The sequence below is a fragment of the Anguilla rostrata genome, chromosome 11 (assembly GCF_018555375.3).
Source record: "Anguilla rostrata isolate EN2019 chromosome 11, ASM1855537v3, whole genome shotgun sequence".
In the NCBI taxonomy this organism is placed as follows: domain Eukaryota; kingdom Metazoa; phylum Chordata; class Actinopteri; order Anguilliformes; family Anguillidae; genus Anguilla; species Anguilla rostrata.
This window is the reverse complement of record NC_057943.1, coordinates 30,088,167-30,105,310: the sequence shown is the minus strand read 5'-3', so window position 1 is coordinate 30,105,310 and position 17,144 is coordinate 30,088,167. Positions and strand designations below refer to the sequence as shown.

Here is a 17,144-nt window from a genome sequence, read left to right as displayed (position 1 = left end):
ATATGTTAAACTTCAAAATTATGTCTGAAATCCACTTTTTAACACTCTTTCTGTCCCTAAAGCTTTGTTTTACTAGGCTAGCATCCTGGATGCATGCACGGATTTGCAATTATTCAAATCCACCAGCAAAAGTGTTAGGAAACTGCAATTTAAAAAAGAGCTTTTATTGAGATCACTAATGATTTTATTTTATTTATCTACAGTTGTTTCCACAGGTTTTTTTTTTTTTTGTGCTTTGCAGTTTGCTACTGTGTGCATGTGGTAGGACCCGAAGGACATGCATATTTATCTAGGCAGGCAAGCAAGACTTCGGCTAACCTAAGCTTGTGAAGTCCCGGAAGTAAGCCTGTACCGCGCATGCTGAGCATAAAACATTGGCGCTCCCATTGAAATGATGGTATTCTGAAACAAGTTTTGCGATCATTACGTTTCATATGAAAACCAGATTGTAAAAATATGTAATATGTAATAAAATACCGATTTTATTAAACATTTTAATAAACATTTTCTCAAGACTTCTGGACCAAAAACAACAATTTTTTTCATAAACTGCAACACACAACAAAATGTATGGTCACAAACAATTGACTGATGAGGTTTTCTTTGCTAAGTAATTCACCTTGGTTTTCCCCATTTAATTCAATGGGCAGCAAGCTCTTTTGCCCTCAACATGCGTAGTAGAGGCTGTTTCCCATTACGTCCTAGGCTTCACCACCTGGCCCCTCCAGTTCTTATGTACACTCTACGGGGCTTGCCAGCCAGTGCAGTCTCTCTCAGTGCCCGTCTCAAATTTGCGCATGTGTGTTTTACTAATAGAGAGGAATGCAACATAAGGTGATGAAGAAAAAGAAAGGATTTCTTCTCTGATTCATTGTTGTACTTCCATTTTGTTTTTGAAATGACTCAAAAGGCCCATGCACAGCCTGCATTCATTCAGTGATTCTTCATGGCTGAGTTAATAAAACAAAAATGCCTATATAAAATATAATGTGCACACTGATATCAAGGCTAAAGAGGATACAGTCACAGAATGGGATGGGTGCACAATGACACAAGACATACTGCACTTTGTATGGATGCAAATAAACACAAATACAGTAAAAATGTAGCAAGAGACCGCAATACAAAACAATGCAAACTATGTATGTAGAAAGAGTAATTCTTGGTCTTTGTTCTCACTGATTTACATTTTTTTAAACTATGACCTTTTCTGAAATGAGAATATCTTTGAGCCCTGATTCAAATAAATGAAAGGCAGTGAGAATTAAAGCCAAATGTAAACAATGAATATAAAATTCTAATTTTACAGTGGTTTATACAGTTGAAGATGAATCGGAGAACGATTCTCCTCAATATTACCATGTATGTGTCATTGTATTCATGTAGTCCGCTGTAATACATGCAAAAAATATCACGTTTCAGAATATTCTTCTGTAAGAAATGAACATCCAGAAATAATCTTTCATAATTTGGTCAGCACAGAAGTCAGACACTAAGGAATTGACCTATGTTAACTGCTCGCTTTTGTCTTTCAGTGTTTTAAATACAAAATATATACAAAAGGAAAAAATATATATATACCGTTTCTTGACAAGTCATGTTTTGTCATTCAAATTTTTTTAAAATGTGTAAATTTATGATAAGAAAACTACTTCTCAATTAACTTTTTGAAATGTTGCTGCTTCTCATGGGGATTCAAGGTCCATACAGAAGCAGGTCATGAAAATGTCATGATAAACCGCGAGCAGTGGCTGACTGGAGCAGAGCGCATGTCACTCATCGGGCTGATGTCAGTGTGGACGTCCCCCAGGTCACCGCTTCCTGGGAAAGCAGCCGCTCACCTCCACGATCTCCGGCCAGCCGTCATAAACGTTCTTCTCCTTCTCGTTTTTTACGTGCTGCGGGATAAAGAACGAAGTGCTGTGAACCGTGAGCTATTGAAGCATTTATGTAGGTGTAGGAAAGTATGTATTTGCCAGTAGTGCAATCCCAGTTCAAAGCTCTGTATGCTTCCCTGTTTCTGTGACAATGGAGTGGGCCATCCTCTACACACGTTTGTTAATATGTTGAATATTTTTAATGCATTGTAGATTTGTCACTTCATTCAATTGCTGGCCCAGTAAAATACTTCAAAGTTGCAATGCACTCACAGATATTATCTTTCCCTCTGATGTGTATTAAGAGAACTTTGGCCATGGATATTGTTCAATCCAGAGACATTAGGATTAGGCTACTTGGTGGGTGGGGGGGGCTATTCACAACTATTTACTATTCACTAGGCCACTAAAAATAAATAAGGACACCCAAGGTGTCTTACTTTACCAAATTAAGTAGCCCATGAAAGGTTTGTGTGTTAGTTTCACCGTGTTCCTCAATATTTTAAAATGTAAAATTCAGTTCACTAAGGGTCAGTGTAATCTCTTCAGTTAACAAACAGTTGACTATCAATGTGGTGAATGTGCAGCTACAGCAGTGGATATTTACTGTGTAAACAACGGTAACAACATGTTAAGCACATGATAGTAGGCTGTATATCTAACAAATGTTAAGTATATGATGATGTTTCACCTTAAATAATACATTTACATTTCAGCTGTTCACAATGTCATTCCTTTACTATTTTACCGTAAATGCACAGACAGTTTTTTATAGTGATAAATAGCTTTTTTTTTTTTACCTTTTCAAAAGGACTATTTTGTGCTATTCCAGCAGCTCCTGCAAAAACCCAGCTGTCTCTGAAGCCCACAGACTTGATCATGCTGCTTCCCAACTTAACGAATATGTCCCGTGCTTCATTGGTCAATCTGAGGAGAGGCAGGACATAGTCAGCTCAGTAATCCTTCCACAGACAAACCTCCTCATTCACATCCCAGAAACCGCATGGTTCTGAGTCCAATACAAACAGTGGCTTTGAACTGCATTTATTAGTTAATTCGCAGTCAAACATAGCATTGGCTAAAGAGAACAATTACATTACTGATGCGCTTTGGACTTCCACAGCACCCACTCGGAGTTCAAACATGTAACCCAAATGATCACTAGAGAGAGGAAATCATTTACAACCCAAGCCCATGTCCTCTCTATCCAGCTGTCTGCTAGACTTTTACGTAGACCTCTTCTTTGAAAGATGTAACTTTTTGTGCATAAGCCCTGCTATTCAAGTTTGAGCTGAAAAAGTGCCTAAAAAGGTACTAGCACTTGTTACTGGTACTCTATAGGTACATAAAATTATACCCCATAGCCAGCAATGCATAAATCATTTGTACCTTTTTTGCTTGTGAACAGTACTTATTAGTACCCAAATAGAAGAAATACAAGGTAAATTTAGGAAATTTGTACCTTAAAGAATGAAAATGTATCTCCACTGTACCTTTAGTGTATTATTCTTTTTCTGTATTGTTGTCCATTTTATAGAACATTTTTTCTACTAAATATGAGAAAGCTACCAGAGTACTGCAATCCTATAATGTCTTATTACTGTACTTTACTAAGCAAATTATGGCACACGTGAAGCACTTACTTTGTTCCTGGGTCATCAAAGGAAGCTACAAGAGCAATTGTCCCAGGCTTTACATCTTTCATGAATTTCAGCAGATCTTCCACTTCTAAATAATCACACAGTCACGCAGTCAGTTTAGTTATTCTTGGTTTTTAGAGGTCATAACACTGACAAGTGCTTTTCCAAGTCCTGAAAAAATCTCACAATTTATGTGTACAGTAATTATCATAGGCAATAAGTAACCTGTATTTCACTTGCTGTGTTTTATTGTTGGACATTCACCAACATTAATTAATGGAATTTTTCTTGTTACAATTTTGCCCAGAGAGTAAACAAACTTGTGCATTTACACAGTCCTTTTTGTAAACGTTGTCTCTTCTTCTAATCACGGACATCCTGAGAGACTGAATAAATGTGTCATATATGAACTTCAACTGCAAAACTGAGAGGACCAGTTCATGCTCATGTGTCCATGTGTGCACTTTTTCACATTGAGTTCAAGTTCTAACTCATACTGTTGGCATTAGTAGGATCTTTAAATGGGCAGCTTTTAAAATAAAATATGTATTTTAAACAATATAACATGCACTTTAATATGAAACTGCTTTTAGAGCATTAACGCCCAATTCCATTACGATGAAGGACCAAACAGGAACCAAGCCTTACTTCCAGAGTACATGTTAAAGGAGTCAAACTTCAAAGTCTTCCCCGTTTCACCTAGATGCATGCGCATGCACACACACACAGGAAAAAAGAGGACACTGATTTTTTTTATGATTGAGGCTATCTATGGTCACTTATTAGCTTACAATATATGCTTATCCAAATATTCCTCCCTTGTACTATGATACTGAAGTGTATTTCTCAGTCAGGTTTACAGCCAACCCAGTACACCCCTCTCACCAACTATAAAATGTAATTATCATATTAATTAATTATTTCTCAATTCAGCATAAGTTAATCTATATGCTATATCTGGCATTTCTTCCTTTACTCGATATTGTTTGCTTTAAACAGCTTTAAATAGTTTAAATAGTGGGTCTTTCAGTCAAAACAGCAGTGACAACAAATTTTTAAAATATATATACGGTAGAATCTCCACCATTTATATATTAGACAGTACCTTTGCTAGCAGTTTATTAGAATGCATCTTTCATAGCAGCTTTTTAGCTTTATTAGACATTGTTTGCTATCAGCTTATAAGTTTTATTTTATTTTTTTTTCGTTTATGTTTGGACAAGAGCAAGAGCTCACAAGCTTCTAATAATAATCTAATTTAAAAAAAAACTAAACAGGACTCACCATTTATGAGCACAATATTCAGCCCAGCCCCAATATTGTTTTTAGCACTGCTTATGATTCTGTTGATGAAGAAACTGAAATCATTATGCCGTTTTAAATATTCTGATATCAGAGCCAGCAAGAAACTGGCTCTTGTAGTAACAGTGAAATCAGTAATGATGTACCATACCTTAGAATTGTGGTTCCCAAAGTGAGTCACAAAAAGACAAGTATACTTTATGCAATAAGTTGATAACCACTATTTATAGTGTACATGCATATGATTATGCACTTTTAATTTCATATAGGCTTATTTCAATCATTTTGAGAAGGGGCAGTCACATAAAAGGCATTTGCTCAGTAAGTTGGTTGTTGGCTTAAAGTTTTAGAACCACTACTTTAGGTAGGGCTGAGGGGATTATTAGAAATAATTTAATTAGCCTTTTATTATATTATTTATACCCTTATATTTATTTGCATAATAAAATATGTATTATAATCCTCCAAATATCAGTCCAAATGCAATTTCAGAACCTGAAATGAATGACTTGCATCCTTTAGCATTAGAAATGTTTTAATACTCACATTTGATCTTCAAAGCAAATCTTCGGCCCAATAACATTTGCTGCCCCACTTAGAATATGAAATGCAAAATGATCTAAAGGGCACTGTTTCGGGAGTCCACACTTGTAGTGGATGGCTTTGGGTGTTTCTAATTCGTGAACACATAAAAACAAGAAGAAAATACAAATGTTGAACATTCAAAATTCAAATGAATGCAAGTAAAAAGCATTCACATTAGTACATGCAGTATGTTATGGAGCTTTAGCTTTTTTCATTTTAGGCACCACTGAGACTTTTACTTGTCATCTTGAGAAATAAAACTCTCACTCGACCTGAGAGATTATATCTTATGTAGCTTGGTTTTATTCAGCTCTGCATTTAGTTTTAAGTATCTTCTTTGAGCACAACACAAATAGTTTCTGAAAAGCATTTTGCTAATAGAAGAAGTGTCTATGATCTGTTCAATTATAGCAAAGCATGTAACTGTAAAAAAATATTTTTTGTTCAAAACATAAAACTGATAAATTGGTATGTGATGTATTTTAATTTTAGAAAATAAAAATTTCCTGTCATTGGTTCACATTCATATTAATATATTTAATGACAAGTTCGGTGGAGAGTACTTAGTTCCTAAAAAATAACAATTTATGTAATATTTATATTTGTGTAATTTACTTCAAAGCATTTGCTTCAGAGTCCAAATTTCATTTTATTTCCCACAAGAATTAAACCTATGGTTCAACTGGTGACTAATTTTGTCACTCTTTTCAATGGCTCAAATAGTGACTATTACTGTCTCTGTTCTCAGTGGTTTAATTAACCTAGTGACTAATTCTGCAAATTGCCGGAAGCGTCACTGTCCTTCAGATGTACAACATTTTTGTATACAGTGCCACAAAGAAAACAAATCAAAGACGCAAAAGGGTGTCTTCTATGTGTGTGTGTGTGTGTGTGTGTGTGTGTGTGTGCGCGCATGGGTGTGCAAAGAAATTGGCCAAGTAAAAAGGTACTGAATTCAATGTAGATCCAACAAGAGATGTAGAACAAGAGTCGTAGAACCAAAAATAAACTTACCTTGAAAATTCTGGTCTTGTTTAGAAGACCCTGAAATATTAGATTAGATTCACCGTTTGCCATCACACAAAGATATTCTTCCACACTACAGTACGGCAGTGAAAATTAAACTGGTTTTTGCAACACAGGAAATCAGATAAAGTGTCACCTCTCATCTATCTGCATTTCATCTACTTTGCCAATAGATATTTGTATTTTGGTTATTGGTTTGGCTAGTTAGCTTGTATTAGTTCTTTACTGAGTGATGTTGCATACATACTCACTAGTCTGGGAATGTTGTTAGCTAAGCCTGGTGCTATTGTTCACAAAACAGGGGAATGCACTTACATACACTGTAAGTGGCCCTGGATAAGAGCTTATTTTGCTACATATGCACGTAATGTAAAGTAATGTAATGGATTGTCCTTTACCAAAAAAGTTTCTTAATTTCCTTGCCTCTTTCCAGGCCCGCTGGGGTGGGTTGATGGCGATATACAATATGATAACAGCAGCAGTCAGGGCCATGCCCATTTGGATGAAGTCTGTCAATGCAAGGCAAACACATTACAGAACACAGACTAAATTAAGGTTTCATAGTAAGTGAGAGTGCATTTGATTAAGCAAACACTTTACCTCTTGGCCTCATCCCAACTTTAATTTCTTTGGAACAAGTTGCTTTACCTGAATGGTAAAAAGACGGAAGAGTTTAGCAGGAAACTGGTTTAGCCCAGTGATGAAAGGAAAAACGATGCTTCCAGCTAAGAGTTAATGCTATTCTAAACTGAGAAAAGACATTTAATACTACATTTTAAATTACATGTAACTATATTAATGGAAAATAACAAGGATTTGAAAAACAATCATTTTCAACCCAGATTGAACAATATATTGAATCCCTGAAACGCCCACTTAATTTTAAACAAAATAAAATGATTTTCTTTTTTATATTAAAAAAATGTAATTTAGATTCAAATTGAACAATTTAAAGCATTTTCTGAAGCAGCGTGCTTGGCACGTCTGAGAATGCCAGCCATTTCTCCTTCCAATAGCCCAATACTTTCAGCATACACGGTGCATCAAAATGTATTATACAAATTAACATACATTAATGCATTTTGACACTGAATATAGTTATGTACAGGCATGATCTAACTGAAGTGGATAAAAGGGAATAAAAGTAAATTCTTACCTATACAATTGTACTTATTATTATTAGTAGTATTACTAGTAATAGTAGTACCAGCAGCAGTAGAAGTAGTAGGTGGTGGTACCGGTAGTAGTATTTCCTGTCTGAAGTAGTTGAGGTACTGCACTGCTGTAGATGGTAGCAGATGTATCAGTCTCAATGTTCCTGACAAGAAAGTCCGGATACCTTCTACCTGTTGAAATGGCTGCTTTACCTCAACGAACCAGGATATCCTTTCTGTGACACACCCCTCAAACACTATAAAGCCAACTCTTTCAAGGAGCACAGCATTTTGAAATGTTTAGATATAAGGCGGATGGCGTATTGTGCAACACCCAGATAAAGGAAAGCTTTATCAACCTGCTGAATAAACACAATTTACTGATCGGAAAGATAGCATTACATCTGGAGCTGGTGGAATTAGGCCAGGACTGTGGTGATGCATTTGTCATTGCTCCTGCATTATTGTGAGAAGAAGCTCTGCACTTTTGAAACATTCAACCCTGGAGACGACATGAACCACATCTTTACAGGAAAGGAAGCAGTTCAAGGTAATTTTTGTTACTTATTTACAGCATTATATGACACCTTTATAACCTCCAATATTAAAATAAACAATAATATTAACTTGTTTTCTAACTTTGCTCTGAATGTGTCTGGAATATATATATACAATGTGTGAGTGTTCTACTGCCTTTTTTGCCCTCTTTTCCTTGAGTGTTCTTATTTTATTATTACTGAACAATGACATACAATCTGTCTGTAATTACATCAGCCACGCCTCTGCACCAGTAGGACTTCAATTGTTTGTATAGCCCCATAATTAGAAACACCAGGTGCACAAATCCTTGGCCGTCACAATCTTACATCAGAAAAACATCTTATGGCTCTGGGGGTTGTTGGGTCATATGACCAACAGTAATTTAAGCAGCGCAGAGCTTTTTTGTGAAAGTGTAACCTGGGAAATTTCATGTTCAGTGTGTTTTAATGTGTCATTACCTAGCCATAAATTGCCTATGCAAATGGTACTCTTCACTTCATGGACCATCTTTCTGATGACCCTAGGCCACAAAGATCCTTGCTCCTATGGCTCTTTCGTGTCTGTCATAGGAACTCAAATTGTGGAAAGGAATGTATATTTCCAAAAACTCATACAGAAACACTGAACACAACATGACCACATATACCAATGAAACAAATTCACATATGTATTTGTTGCCTGAGTGAAGCCATTCCTGTAACACTAGAATACAGCATATGATGTATTCCTTTTTTTGCCTTTAAAAATGCTGATTTGGAGTATGTAAATCATGCAATTTGACTTGCATGTCAAATGTCCAGTGTCAGGCAAGCCAGTCGGCCTAACAACCATGGACCAGGCTGGAAATTGGGATGGCAGGCATGCCATCCCGCCAAGTTGCGTCTTGTTGCGCACTGTGTGTGTGTGTGTGTGTGTGTGTGGTGACCGCAAAACTAGAAACTTCTGAAGAGATTATGAGCACCTACAGCAGAGTGAGAGAACTGCACCGTGTTTAGTGCACCTCTGCACACCCTATTAGCATACAACAGCTACAAACCCAAAGCAAAGTTTAACTCGGCTATTGTTGGTGTTTGGTGCGATCTTTGTTAAATTTGGCAAAACCTTACTTCATGAAAGCAATAAAGAGAAACAGTACATTTACCTTTGTTATTGCCAGACAATGTTGTCTTTGCTCCATTTGATGTTTAGTAGACATACATTTACAGATTATTTCTGGTGGAAAGATCACAATTGGTACGGTGTTACAGAAAAGCATGAAAAATCTGACTGGTGACACACTGCTTTCAGGTAATAATTATGCATTTTCACAGAAGATTAGTGAGTCTTTATAATTAACATGGAAGAACTTAACAGCTGTCAAAGTGGAAGCAGAGTTGCTAAAACATATACAATTTGCAATGTCATGAGATCATAAACCAAACATGTATTATAGTGGCTGAAATGTTTTACAAGTAATTGCTTACAATAAAAACTGAAATAAGTGTGAGGGTCTTACCTGAAATAATGCTGTGATCCTGGTGATGCAGGAGTTTTTAATTCCTGCAGTAAAATTAACTGAAAAATGAAAGCTTTGTTTTTGTGTCAAACTAAATGGTAAATGGACTGCATTTATATAGCGCTTTTATCCAAAGCACTTTACAATTGATGCCTCTCATTCACACAGCACTCACACACCAACGGTGAAAGGCTGCCATGCAAGGTACCAATCAGCTTGTTGGGAGCAATTAGGGGTTAGGTGTCTTGCTCAGGGACACTGACACGCCCAGGGTGGGGGATCGAACCGGCAACCCTCTATTACTCTAAATACTTGGGGGACATTATAACTCCATTATATTTGGGGGACATCTTTGTTACTGCAAGTCTGGCCTCAGCCAAGTAGTTAATCCACTGTTACGCACTCTTCAGCTAAAGCCAGTGTGATGCTCTCTTCCTCCTGTTCAGCTGTGTTGCACATGATCTTGTACTTTTGTTTTTCTTACAGGGGGGAAAAAACTGGAGTATCGACTGTCTTTAGAAAGTTCTTATCCCACTTTCATTGTTAAGCACTGAGCTGTCCAGCTGTTCTCCATATACCCATCCTTAAGTGATTGGCAGTTCTTCAGCAGTACTTCAATTGTTTTCATTGGTTTGATCAAACCTCTCTTCCCATGGGACAATCAGCTTCAACATAAGTGTTCCTTTGTGCTCCTTCACTCCTAACAATCCTACCTGTGATGTTCCAGTGTAAAAAGGCAAGACTCCTCTTTATCCACTACCAATCACAGTAAGCCACAGTGTGAACCTTGATCACTGCTGACCTGGAGTGTTTGTCCATGTAGTCCCAGTCCTCAATATCATCTCTGAAGGGTAGCTTGTCCTGAAGCTTTGGGAAGCTCCGATCCATCGTTGAAGTAGGAATGTCAGCACCTCACCTCAATGTGTACACTGGAAGGGGTTAGAGGAGCTTGAGGAAGAAAGTGTGTTGACAGCACCATGCTTTAGGTTACACAGGCACACCATCTTTCTCCACCCTCTGCACTCGGTCAGGTGCACGGTCTGTTGTCCTCTTCACACTCACTGTGTCAGAGTGAGCAGCCATACCACTTCCCCAGGCGTCTGACTGGCTTCTGTGAGAACTGGAATCTACTCTCCACCCACTTTGAGCCAAATGTCGTCATGCTCCTTGCAGTTGCCTTTCATCAGTACCAGCATCTTCAAAATTATGGGCTTGAAGGTCACTCTTGCTCAGGTAATGGATATGTCCAGGTCTTCAAGCACCCATCTCCCCTCTGTCACTGACTGTAGTGATGGGTATGCCATTCGTGAAGGTTCATGTTGGTGGTTTGGATTTCGTTCTAGTTCCTCCACTTGGTCTTTCTGCAGAGCCCACAAGGATGCAGGAAGCAGCTGTGATGGACACCATGCACCTTGTAATCGTGTCCACTCCCAGCCTCCGGTAAAACACTGTAACCCTCATCCTGACCCTTCTTTAAAAATTATTTTTGTTTTTATTATTATATTTATTCTTTTGAAATATTTTTTATGTTTCTATTGATTCTATTTATTTTTATTTATCATTTTTAAATTTTATTAGGGCTAGGTTTAGAGTTTAATATTTTTATTTTATTATTATTCATTATTATTATTATTATTATTATTATTATTATTATATTTAACCTACAGAACTACTTTGATAAGTTCAGGAAGAGGGTTACAAGTGTGTGACTGTACTACAAAACAAGAGGCTGGGGGTGGCACAGTTACAGGGTGCACAGCGTCCATCATAGCTGCTGTTTACATCCTTGAACTAATGGACAGAAAGACCAGCACTGACCTGAGGAACTAACCTTCTGCCAGCACCTGGTCTTCATCACCTGCTGTAGCCAGCCACCCTCTGATACCATGTCAGTACTTGTTCTCCTCTAATCTGGGGGGGGGGTGGAGATTAGTGTAGCAGAGGCTAGCTGAAGTGGCTAGCTAGCCACCGGGGGGCTAATGTCTTCTGTGCAGCCATGCTACAATTCACACCACCATTCCCACTCTTTGGGAGGACATCGTTGTTTTTGCTGGTCTAGCTCAGGCTTCTGTTTGAATTGCAATTAACTTACCACCCACGGTGGAGGAAAAAAAAAAAAAAAAAAAAAAAACACTAATGTACCTTCAGAGTAACTAACCTGGGAAACAACCTGGGTCTACTTCCACTGGCTAAGACTCGAAGGTTTTTCTTGCCCACCACCACCCTCCTCTTTGGAGGACAACTTTGTTATCAATGGCCTGGCCTGATCCAGGTAGCTGATCTACTCCTCTGCACTCAGTCAAGTATGGTTTGATGCTCTTGCTTCTTCCTGTTTAGCTGTTTTTCACATTGTCATGTATGTGTTGCGGTCTTTGCTCCAGGAATCCTCAGTTTCCTCTGCATCCATTGTCCTTAGAAGCCACTTATCCCATGTCCACTGATAAGCACCTAGAAGCCCATCTCTTTCTCATTCACTCATCCTTAAGTGATAGATACTTCAGTAGATTTATTCCATTGGCTTCCTCCAACCTCTCTTCCTATGGCACCATTACCTCCATCACAGTTGTATTGCTTGTGCTCCTTCACCAACTCCACAGTCCTCATCTAAGGACTTTGCAAAGGATCTTCCAGGGGAATAAAGCCTAGTTAGGTCTTCTTTTCATCAGCTGAAAATCACTGTGCCACAATGTGAACCTTGAACGATGCTCACCTCACTTAGTTCTTGCCAACGCAGTCCTCAAATCTCTTCACTGAAAGGCATCTGCCATTTTGTTCCCCTGCTGTTTAGGCAAATTCTGCTGAAGCTTTTGGAATCTTTGGAGGTTAGCTGCTATTGTTTCTGTCCACTGGTTCCACTGCTGATACGGCGAGTTTTTACACTGGAATGGGTTTAGGAGTTTGGTGAGGAGTGCATGCTGACAGCACTAGACCTTGGGTTACACAGGGACACCACCCTTCTCCACCCTTTGCACCCAGCCATGTGTGCGGTGTGTTGTCCTCTTCACATTCATCATGTCACAGAGTGAGCAGCCAGACCACTTACCCAGGCTTCTGACTGGCTTCTCCGTTTGTGCTGGAATCAGCTCTCCATCCACTTTGAACCAAGTGATTGTCATCCATCTTGTCCTTGTGACTCTTCAATACCAGTCTCCTTGAGTCGCTGAGTCTAATGGTCATTCTAGCTTAGGCAGAGGATCTGTCCGGGTCTTCAAACACCAATATTTCACTGACTATGTAGTGATGGTCATGCTGTCTGTGAAAGTTGGTGTCAGTGGTTGCCACATGTTGGATCTTGTCTTGGGCCCTCTGCTTGGTCTTTCAGCAGAGTCCACAAGGATGTAAACAACAGCAATGATGGACACTGTGCACCCCATAACCATGCCACTCCCAGCCTCTGGTTGTACAGTCCTACACTATAACCCTCATCCTGAACTATTCTAAATTACTATTTATTTATTTTATTTATTTATTTTTATTGCTATTTATTTTGAGTTATTGATTATTCTTTTTTAAATATAATTTTCTAAAATACATTTGTATTATGGTTTGGGTTTAATCAAAGTTACATTATTGCTACTAATAATTTATTCTATTTTTTATTTTTATTATTATTTTTTTATTTATGATTTCAGGATGAGGGTAACAGTATGTGACTATACTACCAAACAATAAAGGCTGGGCAGTAACAAGGTGCAGTGTTCATCATAGCTGCTGTTTACATCCTTGTGGACTCTGCTGAAAGACCAAGCAGAGGGTCCAAGACAAAATCCAAGGTGTGGCAACCACTGACATGAACTTTCACTGAGAGCATGACCATCACTACATAGTCAGTGAAAGAGGAGATATCGGTGTCTGAAGACCTGGACAGATCCACTGTCTAACCAAGAATGAGCTTCAGACCCAGCAATTCCGGGATTCTGGTACTGAAGAGAGGAAAGGACAAGGCGGATGACAATCACTTGGTTCAAAGTGGATGGAGAGCGGATTCCAGCACAAACAGAGAAGCCAGTCAGAAACCTTGGGAGGTGGTTCAACTGCTCACCCTGTGACACAATGACTGTGAAAAGGACAAGACATCACTCAGATGACTAGCAGAAAGTGGAGAAAGGTCGTGTTCCTGAGACCCGAGGCCTAGTGCGGTCAGCAGAGTCTTCTCCAAGCTCGTTTAGCCCCTTCTGGTGAACAAAGTCCTTCCAGTCTCAATGAGAGACCCAGGGCCAGGAGGAGGCGGAGGCTATGGTCTGGGAGAGGTTAGCAGCAGCCATGATCTGTCCATCCAAGAGTCACTGCAAGTCCCTAACAGTGCTGGTGTGGAAGAAATATATCTGTCCAATTGTGTGTGGACAACAGGCAGTTGAACACAGTGACTTGCAAACCTTCATAGCCTCTTCCCAGCATTGACTACATCCTGGACAGCACAGCAGGTGCTAACTGGTTCAGCTCACTCAACCTCCACAGCGGTTATTGGTAGGTCCCAATTCTGGCATCGACTCATCTCAAGACAGCCCAGCAATGTTCAAATGGCTGATGGATAAGATACTTCAGGACATTCCAGCAACAGCCTGCAGTGTCTACCTTGACGAGATCCTGGTCCATACCTTCAATGTAGTGCAAGCTAACCTCTGCATCGAGCCAAGTCATGCCTAGTTCTATAGCACGATGATCCATCTTGTCATATTCACCCGAAAAACATGACACTTCTACAGCAGGATAACGAAGCTCTTCTCCATCTGCATCTCTTCCACAAGTGAATAGCACATTAGCAGCTTATTTTCATCATCTTCATCAGATCCATTTCCATGATATGGGCAGCTCCAGTGTGAGGATTTCTCCCACTCAACTTGTCCACTTCTGCCTCATTCTATTTATACTCACCTTCTCTCACCAGAGGGGGGGATGATGGGGGAGGGCGATGGGAGGGGAGGGAGTTGACTGGAGCCTATTCCAGCATGAATTGGGCTAGAGGTGCACCTATCCATCTCAGGGCACATACACTATGGACACCACAGCCATGGACATAAGCAAACCCTGAACCTCAGTCAGTAAGCCACTCAGACCACTCAAAAATCCTATTTTACACATTTACTACAGACAAATCTAATCATCTGCAACACAGATAACCGCCGAGCCCTTCTAAGCTCAAAGCTACAATCTGCAAGCATCTATAAACTATTCTGCCAGTAACATTTCCCACGCCTTCTCTCTAAAAACCACATACCAGCACAACAAAAAAGCAACCAAAGCCCTTCACTCAAAAAACCTGAAACCATTCTAATAAATTCCAAGCTCCTATATTCCTTTAAGACCATGAAACAATCAGACGTCACTGTAACATCACTGTTTTCCATCACTGCAGCAGCATCATTGAAAAAAACAGCATCAACACATTTGAAAAAACCAGCAGCAAAAACCAGCTTTGAACTAATTATAAGCATGCCCGTACCTTTGACGTCTTCTGGCAACCTACAACCCACCACCAACAACACCAACCGTGCAGCAGCAGTGCACTGCTTCTAGCTTCTCACCTAAACTACTCTCGCTAATGCCACTAACTCTCAAATCAGCACCAGAACTTTCAGCAACACACAGCTAAGATCTATACACCTACAATATTATGTTGTGAATTACACATAATAATAATAATAATATTATTATTATTATTATTATTATTATTATTATAAGATATCACAGCATAATCAGTCCAGAAAAACAATGACCGCACCAAAATGGAAATCCAAATAATCTTTACATTTTGCCCTAATTAAAAATATAGCCTAATTTTCACTCAACAACAATTCTCACCTAGTGTAGCATAAGCAACAATCTCCAGAAAGCCAAAAGAAACACCGCACTTCAGCACAGCGGCATTCCACCAGTGAAAGTACATAACCAGCTTCTTACCTTTGACGTCTTCTGGCAGAACGACCTACAACCCACCACCAACACCACCAATCGTGCAGCAGCAACAGCAGCATTGCTTCTAGCTCCTCACTTAGTAGCATTTGAGAAACTACTCTAACTCAAATCAGCAACACAAAGGTAAGATCTATACACCTACAATTAATATTATGATGTTGTGAATTATTATATCACAGCATAATCAGTCCAGAAAAACAATGACAGCACCAAAATGGAAATCAAAATCATCTACACATTTTGCCCTAATTAGAAATATAATCTTCACTCCTCAACAACAATTCTCACCTAGTGTAGCATAAGCAACAATCTCCAGAAAGCCAAAAGAAACACCGCACTTCAGCACAGCGGCATTCCACCAGTGAAAGTACATAACCAGCTTCTTACCTTTGACGTCTTCTGGCAACCTACAACCCACCACCAACACCAACCGTGCAGCAGCATTGCTTCTAGCTTCTCACCTGAACTGTCTCTCAAATGCTACTAACTCAAATCAGCGGCAGAACTTTCAGCAACACGCGGCTAAGATCTCTACACCTGTAATTAATTCACAACATCATAATTATCACAGCATAATTAGTCCAGAAAAACAATGACAGCACCAAAATGGAAATCAAAATCATCTACACATTTTGCCCTAATTAAAAATATAATCTTCACTCCACAACAACAATTCTCACCTAGTGTAGCATAAGCAACAATCTCCAGAAAGCCAAAAGAAACACCACACTTCAGCACAGCGGCATTCCACCAGTGAAAGTACATAACCAGCTTCTTACCTTTGACGTCTTCTGGCAGAACGACCTACAACCCACCACCAAAACCACCAACCGTGCAGCAGCAGCACTGCTTCTAGCTTCTCACCTAAACTGCTCTCTCTCTCTCAAATTCTATTAACACTCAAGTCAGTACCAGGGCTTCGGCAACCACACAGCTAAGATCTATACACCTACAATTAATTCACAACATCACAATATCATCAGATCGCTACATAATCAGTCCAGAGCATACAAAGACAGCAGCAATGTCCAGTCAGCAGCAATTGCTTCTGAACAGCACAGCAGCAACACAGCCATAAACCAGAAGAAAATGATATCAAAATCGCCACAAATTCCTCACAGGAATCAAAAACCGAAGATCCAAACTTAAATATAATCTTCACTTCTTGTCAACAACTCTCACCAAACATAAGCAACAATCTCCACACAGCCAAAAAAAAAAAGCAGAAGTCTTGAGCACAGCGGCATCCAACCAGTGAAAAGTACATAACTATGGTCTTACTTGGTGTCAATTGATTGATGCATCTAGTTGTCTAGGTTGATTGCAGAGCTGGGGATAGAAAGAATGTGTTAAAACTCATGAACATCTACATGCAAAGAACTGCATAGCCTTTCCAACAAACACATAAAGTAAATGTAAAACCCCTGGTAAATGTGAGGCTACCTGTAGGCTAAATGTAAAATAAGCTGATGGTAAATGAAAAAAACCTACTGTGGTAAATGTAGAATTTGTAATATGTTTTATTTTTTTTATTTTTTAAAGCTGGTGAAGGCACAATCATTTAAGCCAAAGTTTTATCTCTGTATTTGTTTTCATACTGAGGAAGGCC

The 17,144-nt window shown here is 39.0% G+C and overlaps 1 protein-coding gene across 3 annotated transcripts; it reads right to left on the bottom strand.

The window, feature by feature from the left end:
- Nucleotides 1-143: 143 nt before the first annotated feature.
- LOC135234572 (protein FAM3C-like) lies at nucleotides 144-16,864 on the bottom strand. 3 transcript variants are annotated; one of them, XM_064299288.1, is made up of 13 exons: nucleotides 16,817-16,864; nucleotides 9,620-9,678; nucleotides 9,266-9,336; nucleotides 7,587-7,712; nucleotides 7,031-7,078; nucleotides 6,829-6,939; nucleotides 6,419-6,448; nucleotides 5,366-5,492; nucleotides 4,802-4,860; nucleotides 4,166-4,216; nucleotides 3,521-3,605; nucleotides 2,678-2,804; nucleotides 144-1,898 (listed from the first exon to the last, which is right to left on the bottom strand). In XM_064299288.1, the coding sequence occupies exons 5-13, from the start codon at nucleotides 7,041-7,043 to the stop codon at nucleotides 1,812-1,814; spliced, it is 690 nt and encodes a 229-aa protein (XP_064155358.1). In that variant the 5' UTR covers nucleotides 7,044-7,078; nucleotides 7,587-7,712; nucleotides 9,266-9,336; nucleotides 9,620-9,678; nucleotides 16,817-16,864; the 3' UTR covers nucleotides 144-1,811. The 3 variants fall into 3 exon arrangements, with proteins under 3 accessions (XP_064155358.1, XP_064155357.1, XP_064155359.1); XM_064299287.1 differs by lacking the exons at nucleotides 9,620-9,678; nucleotides 16,817-16,864 and having other exon boundaries at nucleotides 7,587-7,776; nucleotides 9,266-9,585; XM_064299289.1 differs by lacking the exons at nucleotides 9,266-9,336; nucleotides 9,620-9,678; nucleotides 16,817-16,864 and having other exon boundaries at nucleotides 7,587-9,168.
- Between the last annotated feature and the right edge of the window lie 280 nt (nucleotides 16,865-17,144).

What these genes read in the sequence shown, in the direction of transcription:
- LOC135234572 (XM_064299287.1), bottom strand. Translation starts at nt 9,379, where the DNA reads ATGCTTTTCTGTAACACCGTACCAATTGTGATCTTTCCACCAGAAATA. An exon ending in ATTGTCTGGCAATAACAAAG is followed by an intron (nt 7,777 to 9,265) that starts GTAAATGTACTG and finishes CCATTTCAACAG; the next exon opens with GTAGAAGGTATCCGGACTTT. An exon ending in GAATATTGTGCTCATAAATG is followed by an intron (nt 4,217 to 4,801) that starts GTGAGTCCTGTT and finishes GCATGCATCTAG; the next exon opens with GTGAAACGGGGAAGACTTTG.